General features: G+C 45.5%; 1 protein-coding gene across 4 annotated transcripts in view; it reads left to right on the top strand.

The window, feature by feature from the left end:
• Positions 1 to 13043, top strand: part of LOC115095285 (anillin-like) — a 173973-nt gene that overhangs the window by 111654 nt on the left and 49276 nt on the right. For all 4 annotated transcript variants that reach the window (XM_029608758.1, XM_029608760.1, XM_029608757.1 and 1 more), the window contains exons 14-16: positions 3819 to 3954; positions 5079 to 5255; positions 11446 to 11572. In XM_029608758.1, the coding sequence (XP_029464618.1) occupies positions 3819 to 3954; positions 5079 to 5255; positions 11446 to 11572 (440 nt within the window). The remainder of the gene's footprint in view (positions 1 to 3818; positions 3955 to 5078; positions 5256 to 11445; positions 11573 to 13043) is intronic.

Below are 13043 nucleotides of genomic sequence, written 5' to 3' on the forward strand. Positions count from 1 at the left end.
TGGAGCTTGTGCCGTCTCTTGTGCCCCTGCTCGAGCATCTGGTGCCCTATCAGCCACCGATGCCTCCTCTGGAGCAATTCCCATCATCAGGTCCTCAGAGGAGGAAGAATCAGTGTGGTAGACACCCGCAGAGGTGCAAGTCCTGCAGCCGCAATTCTCAGATTCTGATCCTGGACCATTGTGGGGCCGTTGGTGCCCAAACAGAGAGGCTTGGGCAGGGACTCTCCATGTCTGCCCCCAGGGGACCTTAATGAAGAGGAGCTTCCATATGATCTGTGGAAGGAAAATAGCTCCGTTCTCTTTGGAGGACTCAGGTGACCTTGTATAAAAACAGTCTTCGCTGGATGAGAAGCAAAGTTGTCCCCCCCCCCCCCCCCACCCAAAAGCCTTTACGGGCTTTGTCCGGGTGATGATGGAGGCCATCCCTTTACAGCTCCTCATGGAGGACTACACCCGACACAAGATGCTGGAAGTCCTCCAGTTTGTGGATGCCCCAAAGGAAATAGTGGCTGTCCCAGTCCATAACATTTTCAAGGAGATACTCCTCAGGATCTGGGAACACCCTGTGACTGTTCCTCATACTAATTGAAAGGTGGATGAAATTAATTTAGTGCAACAAGCATTTGGGTTAGAGGCGACGCCTCCCACATCAATCTGTTGTGGTGGAGTCTGCCCTCAAGAAAGCCAAGTGCTCCCACACTCATCTCTGCTCCTCCAGGTTGGGAGCATTGGGTGTTGGACACTCTGGGTAGGAATGTTTACCAGGGAACTATGCTCATCTCCCACATTGCCTCCTACCAACTATATATGACCCAGTACAATCTGAACTTGTGGAAGGAAGTCCAGGAACTGTCAGAGTGCCTGCCTCAACAGTAGCAAGACTCCTTTTCAGTGATGATACAGCAGAGTCTGGAGGCGGGTAAATATGAGGTGAGATCCACCTATGATTTTGAGACTGCAGCCAGGGTGGCTGTAGCAGGCATTAGTGCCTGAAGAATGGCCTGGTTTCATGCCTCGGACCTTCATCCAGAGATACAGGAGAAGCTGGCAGATCTCGCCCCGCAAGGGGAGTCTCTTTGGGGATAAACTCAGGATGCAGTGGCCCAGTGAAGGACTACCATGAGACCCTTCAGCACCTTTCCGCCAGCACCTCTGACCTGCTATCCTCTGTCAGAAAATCCTCCATGACAGGGCTCTAGGAAGTCCTATCGCCAGATGAAATACTACCCTCCTTCCTTGAGGGCACGCACATCATGCATGGCTTCCTGGGGTTGCTCCAGGCAGCAGAGGGCACTCAGGACTCAGCTAGCCCCGCTACATGGCTTTGACTGGGAATAGGGGAGCATGAGCCAGATTGCCATACTCTTGACGCCCTGCCCTCCAGTTGGGGGCAGGCTGCTTCCTTTTGCGGAACACTGGCCTAACATTAAATTCGACCAGTGGGTTCTCAATCATTCGCCAAGGGTACAGTCTAAACTTCAGGGATGTTCCCTTGGACTCTCCCCCATGTCCATCATGGACCTCATCTGCTCATCAGGAAATACTTTTGACAGAGCTCTCCGCCCTCCTAGCAGCTGGAGCAGTCAAGCCTGTTCCTCTGCCAGCGGGAAAGGGCGACTCTACTCAGTATTTCCTGATACTAAAGAACAAGGGGCCTCTGCCCTATTCTCGACCTCAGAGCCTTGAACAAGTTTCTTCAAAAAGAAAAGTTCAAGATGGTCTCTTTAGGCACCCTGACCCCACTCCTACAAAAAGGAGACTGGTATGCTCCCTTGACTTAAGATGCCTACGCCCACATCGATATCTTCCCTGGTCTCTGGAAGCATCTCAGATTTGTTATGGGCAGGGAACAGTTCCAGTACAGTGTGTTGCTATTCGGCCTTGCATCAGCCCCTCGTGTTTTCACCAAGTGCCTGGCAGTTGTGGTGGCGCACCTCTGCCTTCAGGGGGTACACGTTCCCCTACCTAGACTGGCTTGTCAAGAGTGCCATTCAGCAGGGTGCACTATGTGCTCTCAATCTGACATTTGCAGTGCTGCAGTCTCTGAGGTTTATCTGTTACTCCAAGTCTTATCTCATTCTAACTCCACGCCTGGGACTCCCTGCACCCCCAAACCTTCTTACACTCCCTCGATCTGATTCCACAGGATTGGGGCAGGCTGCGCTATCCGAACCTCAGGTCATTAGCTTTGACGGCCTGGAGAGGTCGTGCAGGACTGTAAGCTAGAGATACATCGAGAGAGTATTTTTGAAGTCTTGGTGCTGAACCTGTGAGCAGCAATCTGTGGAAGTTTGATGCAGAGGACCTGTTTATGCTAGATCCAGAAGCCTCAGGAGAAGTCTTCAGCAGACGATGGTGTTAATAGCCAGGCAGCTCAGGTGGAGACCAGGATTGCATATGAGGCTGACATGCTTTATGACTTGAGCTGGACTTTGGCCAGGAATATGGCCACGGCGGTCTCTGTGCAACATCTGCTGTGATTTCAGAATTGGTCAGCTGATAGATGGTCAGTGTCTCAGCTCTGTAATCTTCCCTTAAAGGAAGGAAAATTGTTGTTCATGGAGGACCTGAAACAATTGAAGGTTTTGGAGGAGCTAAAGGGAATAAGCTGCTGGAGGATAAGATGTCAGGAATTCTTTTCCGCCTCGCTCCAGGTTTCAGGAGTTTCGGCGTTTTTTATCCCAATAAAGGTTCGGCACTTTCTTCAGGGCAGAACCAGAGTTCTGGTAGGCAGCAGTCCTTTCAAGGTGCCTGTAGACTTCCCTAAAAGGGCTCTGACCAGAGGGCCGGTGGCGGTAAGGCTTTACAATGAAGCTAGGCTGGTCTAATCTCTCAATGGTGGTGAAAGGCAGTCTATTAGTTTTACAAAGTTTGGACCAGGATTACCTCTGAGAATGGGTTCTAGAGGTAATAAGGGACTGCTATGCTTTAGAATTTTTTTGCCCCATCACGGAAGTGTTTGTGGTGTCTCATTGCAGTGTCTGAGGCAAGCAAGCAGCAATTTGGGACACGTCACCTTCAGTTTCTGGCATGATAGTACTGGTAGTGGCCAGGGAGCGCAGTCGTGGTAAGTACTCTATTTTACTGTGTTGCGCCAAAAAGGAGCATTTCGTCCCATCCTCTATCTGCAAAAGGTGAAATGTGATATTGTGAGTTCACCGTTTTTCCGTATGGAAACATTGAAGCCAGTGATAGCGGCAGTTTCTCAGAGTTTTTCGAGCCTCGCTGAACTTAATGGAAGCCTTTCTGCACATACCCATTCAGAAAGAACATTAAAGTTTCTTCCTATTATGGTTCTGGGCAACTTTTCCAGTTTCGGTCCCTCCCATTCGGTTTGGTGACTGCACCTCACACATTCACAAAGGTGAAGGTGGTGATGGCAGCAGCTTTCTGCAGGGAGGGGGATCCTGGTTCATACTTATCTGGACGACTGGCTTATCTGAGGGAAATCTGAGGAAGTATGCCGGTAGTCTGTGCACACGGTGATGGATATGTTGCGGTCCTTGAGCTGGGTGGTGAATTTGAAGATTCACCTGAGCCCTTCCCAGTTGCTGGAATACTTGGGGGCAAAGTCCTTTACAGAAAGATTGATAGCTGCATGATACATTTAGACACCTTTATTAAGCAGATAGTCATGCATTTGAATGCTTTTTTGATTGGTGATCAAAATATACAGTTGCTCAGAGATTAAAAATTCTTGTTGCTTTATTCTGAGGCAGTGCTGAATAGAGACTTGGGCAGAGGATTGTGTTGCACCATAAGGTTGCATTTCTACTGCTTTTAAAGTTCATATGTTGTCCCTCTTTCCCTTTGTGTAGGCTTTGAATGAAGAGGTAAATGCCCTTCAACGAATCATTCAGCAAACATGCCATGCATTGAGCTTTTGTGTAGACGAAGAGCATGGGAAGGGCACAAGAGAGGAGGCTGAAGCAGAGAGATTACTTCTTGTGTCCAGTGAGTGATTGCTATTATTTGTTCTTCAGCAACCTGGAGCTGGTTAAGATTTTCCATTTGGGTAAAGAAAGGAAGGGAATCCATCCCAGGAGGTGAACTTTATAATACTGTCTGAAACTGCATTATTGCAGAAAGCCAGCCAAAACAGTCAACTGAAGCTTGAACGCCAGTTTCAAGGAAACAAAAAAAAGGAAATGTCTCAAAGTCTAAACCATAGGCTTCCCAGTAACTTGTCAATAGTGTATACATTAGTATTGAGGAAAGAATCTTGTGTTCAGCTTAAGATATAACGCACATCACATATCAACAGGAAACACTGAAATGCCTTGCATGGCCACAGAGTTTTTTTGTTTCAAATTGTTCTGTTTACCCACTCATGGCTCACCCACTTGGATTGGATGTTTTAGAATGTGCCTGCATAAAAAGTTTCCAACAGTCTCATGCAGAACACCCATTTCCCATGTAATGCTTTCCATTCTGTATCCAGAACGCATACCCATACAATCATTCATTCCATCCACTGAGAGAACTTCACAACACCTTTTCAATTGGTATGAGGTCTCCTGCCAGAAGGAGATGTTGAGTCATGCCAATCCACCAAATACCCCAAATCAGTCAGATGCTGTGCCATATGTGGTAAAGTGAAAAAAAAACAAAAAACGCTTCCACACTGTCACATAAAGTGTGGTGACTTTACACTTATGAACTACAACATCCAGTGTCCTTATCACAGAAGAGGTTATCCAACAGCTTTCCAAAAGTGTCTCAGCAATGCTAGACGAGCAGCTTATTAATCTGGAGCTGACTGATTCTTTATGTAATATTAGTACTGGTGCTTTCTGCAAAGGAGCATCAGAATTGACACCAGGAAGATGATGAAAACAAACCTGGCTTTTATCTCTTCAGCATTTATAATAACTATCTCCGGTCTTGATGCCTACACCCAAGCTAACCTCTGAGTCTAGCCATGGAGACATGAGATATTTTTACCCATTATAGCATTTAAAATAGATGGGGCAGTGAGCTTAAAATTATAGGATTGTTCAGGCAAGAGTTAGCATGTTTTTTAAAATGTGAAATTCAAACTTTCTTTTCCTTTTTTGTACCTCATCTGTTTCTTCCAGCTGAGAAGCAACTGGGTCTTCTGAATCTGCTGAAATGTCTGAAAGATGAAAACACGTTGGAAGAGGAGAGAATACCTTCTAAAAGTGGACCCAAGCCTTGCCGAGGGTCGATCACGATTTCTGACATCCACCTGCCCCTCAAAGTGGACTATGTGTGCTCTGCAATGTGCCACACAGGTATGTAGGCCTTGGGAAAACAGGAAAACTAAGTGTAAAAGAAGTGCATAATGCAAGCAAGGCTTCAGATATACAACCTGTGAAATATTCAGAATTACATTTGCCTAATTAGAAACAGCTTTTCTTATTGGATAGGTTGTTTGTTTGGGACTTCTCTCTTGTCCTGTTTATTGTGAGTTGCACTATATAGAGGTTATGGGCACAATCCTTTTTCTTGGAATGGGAGATACTATCTGGTAACTTTCAATGCTTGCTGTCCTGATGTATGCAGAGTCTGCTGGAGGCTCTCAATTATAGCTGTAGGACATTTCTCTCTTCCTAGCATGTAGCCAGATGGACTCAGATACTCACCTGCTAGCAGATGGAGATGGGAGTCAGGTTTTTAAAGCTGACGTCACATTAGATATACCCCGGCAGTGACCTTAGCCCTCTAGTATCTGTCTCCTAGCAGATGTGGATGTGCTTTCCTTACCCTAGCATTGGTGATATAGTGGGATTGCAGTAATTAGAAGAGGAAAATTTACCTTTAAATTGAAGATTGATTGAGCCCCACTTTCCTGCGGATGATACCTTAAGGTCTCTCCCTCAGTCGAATTCCTGAGGCGATTTCCAAGAACCCTCAGAGGTGTGCCTTGGTGCGTTACCCGGCTCCTAGTGAGGACTTTGCTGCCTTTCAGCTGCTTCAGCAGCAGGAAGCAGAGCGCAGCGGTGACTGCCAAAGCCCTCTTCCCCCCGCAGCCGGAGACAGTCTCTGTACTCAGCCGGTAAGAGCTGATCCCAGGTAAGTAAAAACGAGAAGAGGATTCCTCCAATTCAGAGACTTGGAAGGGTTTCGGTAAGTCTTTCCTCCGGTCTCCTTGCTTGGCACGCCATACCAAAGACGTTCCCGATCCCATCGGGGCAAGGAAAGGGGGCTTCTGAACGGATTGAGTGGCCCCCCGATGGGCTAGGCCCCACTTCAGGCTCGGTGGGCACACTACGTGGCAGGCCTTGGAGACGCCATCTTGCGTGCGATTTTGTGCGTCATCGCCCCCTATAGATCATCGATATGTGTGGTGCAAGTCTGCTCTAGGCACACACTGTGTGCCTATCATCGTGCATATGTTCACACAAACGTGTGCATATGTTCATGCTTAGAGGCACTTATACTTGCGTGCACTGGGATGAATCTGTATGCTCTTGAATTCAGGTGCTAGCCGGCTGAACACACAAGTTACTGTTGATTATGGCTCTGGCAGCAAAGAAGCACAAACTACACTTTGTGCTGCCTGCCATATTAGGGCTCCACAATCAGCACTGATGAGGTCCAGAGAGGTTTAGACTCCCAGAACTTTTCCAAACCCGGCTCCTCCCATTCGGATGTTGGGTCAGCCACGATTTTATCCGGTAGCTCTCAGGATCTGAGTAATCCTGGGGCTGCAGCCACCTTGAGAGGAGCAATTCAGCGGCACCTATCCCAGTTCCTCCTGGGCTAGGTATGGACCCAGCAGCCTTTTCCTGTGTAGAATTTTTTTCAAGGCCTTCAAGCCTTCGTACAGGTGCCGTCAGTCCATCCTGCCACTGTCAGAACTGAACTCCAGCCGGGAAGGCCTCGCTTTTGCGGCCCTATCAGGATGCCTCGAGACATAACTCGTCTCACCAAGGGTATCCCTGATGGGGACCCAGACACCAAGGATGACGAAGGGGATGCAGACTCATTGGAAGATGGGGAAATCCCTCCAGGCTTGGAGCCATACTGGACCATGTTACGTTTTTTCCATAGAGATGAATTGCCAGCCTTGGCTTCCCAGACCCTGAAGACTATGGGAGTTCCTGGCATGGATCCTATGACAGAACCAAAGAAGAATCCATCCTGGTGTCTCTACGGAAAGCTTCTTCTATCTTCCAATGCTGTAAGCCATCCAGGATTTGATTGACCTGGAATGGGATGCCTCAAAGCAAGCTTTAAAGGAGATCTGACATTAGAGGCCCTGTATCCCCTGGATCTGACTGCCAGAGAATGCCTGCATTTCCCCAAAGTGGTCAACCCTGGTCTGCGCTATTTCAAAGCGAACTATCCTAGTGGAGGGAGGGAGGAACGAACTTAAAGGATGCACATGATAGGCGGTTGGAGTCCATCCTTTAGCAAGCCTTTGACGCAACAGCAATAACATTACAGATTGCTTCCTGTTGTGCCCTGGTGGCTCATTCATGCCTGCTTCTCTCAAGAGGCAGATAGCTCAGGGGCGCATTCCAGAGAGGCTATGGAGCCTGCCGCAGCCTTCCTAGCAGATGGCAAGCTCTAACCTAGTCCATATCTTGGCAAGAGGAGTGGCATCAGTGGTGGCAGTCAAAAGACAACCATGGCTGTGAAACTAGTCAGCAGACACGACCTTGAAGGCAAACCTTACAAAGATGGCCTTCAAGGGATCCCTCCGATTCGGTAGCGAATTGGAAATGCTGGCCAGTAAGTGAGCTGAATCCCCAGTGCCTCGGCTACTGGAAGATAAGAGAAGGAGGCCACAGTGCCCCTCGCCTATAAGGGGTCTGGCCAGGGGGCTTCTAGTTCTTCTGGCCCTACAGGAACTCATTTCAGATGTCTTGGTCCTCGGGAAGGTCTCGGTCCTTTCAGAGTCAACAACCGAAGAGAGGGGCTGGTTCAGGTTCGGCCCAAACTTCCCAATGAAGTGTTTTGCTTGACCCATCATGGGACAAGGAGATAGAGGGTTGACTGTCCCCCTTTTACCAGTGGTGGGTCGAGATCACTTCGGACAAATGGGTACAGGAGGGCATATGAGAAGGATATGTGCTGAAATTTCATAGCATTCCTAGAGACATAAGAACATAAAAAAATGCCATACTGGGTCAGACCAAGGGTTCATCAAGCCCAGCATCCTGTTTCCAACAGTGGCCAATCCAGGCCATAAGAACCTGGCAAGTACCCAAAAACTAAGTCTATTCCCAGTTACCATTGCTAATGGCAGTGGCTATTCTCTAAGTGAACTTAATAGCAGGTAATGGACTTCTCCTCCAAGAACTTATCCAATCCTTTTTTAAACACAGCTATACTAACTGCACTAACCACATCCTCTGGCAACAAATTCCAGAGTTTAATTGTGCGTTGAGTAAAAAAGAACTTTCTCAGATTGGTTTTAAATGTGCCCCATGCTAACTTCATGGAGTGCCCCCCTAGTCTTTCTATTATCCGAAAGAGTAAATAACCGATTCACATCTACCTGTTCTAGACCTCTCATGATTTTAAACATCTCTATCATATCCCCCCTCAGCCGTCTCTTCTCCAAGCTGAAAAGTCTTAACCTCTTTAGTCTTTCTTCATAGAGGAGCTGTTCCATTCCCCTTATCATTTTGGTTGCCCTTCTCTGTACCTTCTCCATTGCAACTATATCTTTTTTGAGATGCGGCGACCAGAATTGTACACAGTATTCAAGGTGCGGTCTCACCATGGAGTGATGCAGAGGCATTATGACATTTTCCGTTTTATTCACCATTCCCTTTCTAATAATTCCCAACATTCTGTTTGCTTTTTTGACTGCCGCAGCACACTGAACTGATGATTTCAATGTGTTATCCACTATGACGCCTAGATCTCTTTCTTGGGTTGTAGCACCTAATAGGGAACCCAACATTGTGTAACTACAGCAAGGGTTATTTTTCCCTATATGCATCACCTTGCACTTATCCACATTAAATTTCATCTGCCATTTGGATGTCCAATTTTCCAGTCTCACAAGGTCTTCCTGCAATTTATCACAATCTGCTTGTGATTTAACTACTCTGAACAATTTTGTGTCATCTGCAAATTTGATTCTCACTCGTCGTATTTCTTTCCAGATCATTTATAAATATATTGAAAAGTAAGGGTCCCAATACAGATCCCTGAGGCACTCCACTGTCCACTCCCTTCCACTGAGAAAATTGTCCATTTAATCCTACTCTCTGTTTCCTGTCTTTTAGCCAGTTTGCAATCCACGAAAGGACATCGCCACCTATCCCATGACTTTTTACTTTTCCTAGAAGCCTCTCATGAGGAACTTTGTCAAACGCCTTCTGAAAATCCAAGTACACTACATCTACCGGTTCACCTTTATCCACATGTTTATTAACTCCTTCAAAAAAATGAAGCAGATTTGTGAGGCAAGACTTGCCACTCCCAGCACAAGAAGCAGGCAGTAGAGATTACTCTTTTAAAGCTTCTCAGGATAATGGCTGTAATCCCAGTACCTGCGCCCCAGGAAAATACAGGGCATTATTCCATCTATTTCATCATACCCAAGAAGGAAGTTTCCTTTCACCCCATCCTGGATCTCCAGAGCTTCTGACATATACGAGTGAATCATTTCTGCATGGAAACTCTACTCTAACAGTTGTATAGCCATTGTCATGGAGCACAGTTAACATCCCTGGACCTTTCTGAGGCCTACCTTCATATTCCAGTCAATCAGACTTTCCTACATTTTGCGGTACTGGGCCCCATTATCAGTTCCAGGTGCTGCCCTTTCGGCCTGGCCACTGCCCCCAGAACATTTTCTGAGATTATGGTGGTCATAGCAGCAGCATTGAGGAAAGAAGGAATTCTAGTGCACCAGTGCTTGGATGACTGGCTGATCCGGGCCAAGTCCATGGAAGACAGCATCCAGGTGACAGTGACCTCCTTGCTTCAGGAACTCTGTTGGGTAGTAAACCTGGACAATAGCAGTCTCAAGCCTTCCCAGTCCTTGGAATATCTGGGAGTCTGATTAGACACCAAACAGGGCAAGGTCTTCCTTCCAACTGCACAGATAAGGAAGTTGATGTCTCAGGTGTGTCAGCTGATGAGCACTATACGCCAGGTGGTGTGGAGCTGATATCTTCACAAAAGATTTGTTGGGCAGTGATGTGGTCTTCCCTGCACACTCTTACTAAGCATTACCGCCTGGATGTTCAAACACCAGATGAAGCGATGTTTGGGGAAAGTGTGATGCATGGGTCTTTCAGGTTCCCATCCAGAGTGAAAGGGCTTGGGTACATCCCAATTGTCTGGACTTATCTGGAGTATGAATAGGGAAAGAAAATTGGTTCTTGCCTGCAAATTTTCGTTCCTGGAATACCACAGATCAGCACAGAATCCTGTCCCCTTAATTTTATGAAAGACCTTTTCCGCTTCTGGATGTTTGTAAAATGAAGATTTTTGCAAATATTATAAGTTAAGCTGTTAGGGTTGAAAATGTGTTCATTACTCTGGAGGTTGGGGCCCAGATTTTATAAGGTGATCCAACTTGGAGTCTCTGCTTGCCCCAGAAGGTAATCATTTGGGTTTATGGGAGTAGACCTTTTTTGCTTGGGTACAGGTCAATACTGAGGGACTGCAGGAGGCTCACTCGACTCTGTGAAGTAGCACTGCCTGATAAGCTTGTATTCTCTGCCTCATCTGCTGGGAGGGATGCAAAATCAACTTGTCTTGACTAATCTGTGGTATTCCAGGAACGAAAATTAGCAGGTAAGAACCAATCTTCATTGATTTCCCACTTTGGATACAAATAGTGGCTTTCTAACCCGACTTGTCAAGCAATACAATAAAATTAGTTTTGTAAGTTACATGATTGGATACATTTTGTTTTTGAGACAGGCATATTTGATGTGTTGTTTATCTCTCAAACGTACTACTGATTGTTTTTCAGTATGCAAAAGTACATTTTTAATAGGCAAAACACACACAGGACTGTGTGTTCATGCTCTTTGCCATGTCTGTATGCTTCATTGGGATTCCTGTTTTGAGAACTGCACTGTATGTTATGCCGTTGTCTTCCTTCTGGTGATATATATATTTTTTTAAATTATTTATTTATTGAATTTTTCAAAAACAAATATACAGAACTTTTATCGTTCAGAAGTTAAACACCAGTAAAAGAAATTACTCATATAATCTCAAGAACATTCTACATCACAGAAAAATATAAACAATTTTATTGTTTGTTAACTTATCAGAATTCACGATATATTTTCAGGGAACCAGAACAACTACGAGCTTACCTCGACTCCCACTCTGTTTAGTTCCAAGGGTTGAAGGTATAAATTTAGGGAAGACACTAGTTAATTTTGACGCAATTTGTAATAAATATTTTGTTGATATTTCCTAAGTTGACTGCTTGTATCTACATCTTGGATCCACAATTTCCTTCTGGTGATATTTAATACTTATTTACTTCTTTAGGAAGGACCAGCCACTATTTCCTAATGCTGATTCGCTTTGGCTCTCACTATATTATGGCCACGCCTCTTGCCAGCACAGAGGATGTCCGGACAGGAGATACCATCCTTTTCCCTACATCTGTAGCTCTGTAAGTCACTACTATTGACCTTTTTACCATGGGGTTGGAGGTTTCAGTTAAGGGTGTGCATGCTAGTTATCTTAGAGGGATTAACTCATTGCCATCTCATAGGTTTGGCAGTATTAACCCATGCTTCTGATTTTTCTGAGATGTGGATTGTGGTTTTATTGATTGAATAAAGGTGTAGAGTACCCTTACATCAAAAGAGCATCTGCAGGTCACCTCTGCAAATCGGGATCTTAACCAGTGCCCCAAGGCTCCCGTGACTGCACAGTCTCGCACAATCAACATTCCTGACTGAAGCTTTTCTTCCTCTTTATTCAATTACTTGATAAAAGCAACAGGGTGTGTGCCTTCAGTCTTCTTTCTACTTCTGCTCCAGCCCTCTCTTGGCAATTAACTTGCAGGCATTGGGGGGAGGGTTAGGCTGAGGCTGGAGCAGGTGAAAAGCACTATGCTTCCTAATCCAACCTCTCGCCTTTCTCCTGTCTCAAAGGGAATAGGAGGAGAAGGGTGAAGCTGGTGTGGACAGTGTGTACAGTCTGAATGTTTGATCCTTCAAACATCTCTTATTTGAAATCAGTTATTTTATTGTAAGCATGAACTACACAAATACTGGTGCATAAGGAACTCTGCACACTAGGACAATTGTAGAGATTAAACTCAGTTTATATTTACATACTCCCCCCCTCCCCCCCCCAAAAAAAACAGCCTGTCTCTCACATGCAGTATGCAAGTCACATTATACAGCTCAATTCTAGGGACCCCCAAATCTCCTTCCTACCAGCCTCCTAATATACGACTAATTGAAATTCGAACCAAGCTTCAAAACCAAAGAAACCTTGAAATCATGGCATAACCCAACCGCTGATATTTTTTTTTTCTGCAAATTGGTAACACCTGCAATATATAAAGCCACTGTGACCACAACATTCTAAAGAAATTAATATATCCAGTTAACGACAATGGTAGAGAATTCCACAATTTTCATATTTTTCAGCAGAGAGAGAACATTAAGATAAGATAATTGAGACAAATCCAAAGTAAGAACTATACCCAAATAATGGAAAGAAACATCTGCCCACCTCAGAGAAATCCTTCCCCCACAGACTTTACTTGCTAAGAGAATGCTAATGCCTCAGACTTCTCCATATCAAGCTTAAAACCCAAAAAGAGTCCAAATATAGAAGTCATTTTAAGCAGCTCAAAGACCCTCGTGGCCTAGAAAGATGGATAAACAAATCATCAGCAAAGGCCACAATTTTAAATACCTTCTCTCCAACAGGGACTCCTGCTATCCCTCTCGTTCGCCTGAATTGACCTCAAGATGGGTTCCAATGTTAGGGGAGAGAAGTGGTGACAGGGCAATCCTGGCATGTTCAATGTTGTATATCAAACTTCTCAGTTAGGTGCCCACTAACCAAAATTTGCGCTCTGGGAGTAGAATTACAGTAACTTTTCCAACACACAAAATATTTCC

Source organism: Rhinatrema bivittatum, chromosome 7 (assembly GCF_901001135.1).
Source record: "Rhinatrema bivittatum chromosome 7, aRhiBiv1.1, whole genome shotgun sequence".
Classification (NCBI taxonomy): Eukaryota; Metazoa; Chordata; class Amphibia; order Gymnophiona; family Rhinatrematidae; genus Rhinatrema; species Rhinatrema bivittatum.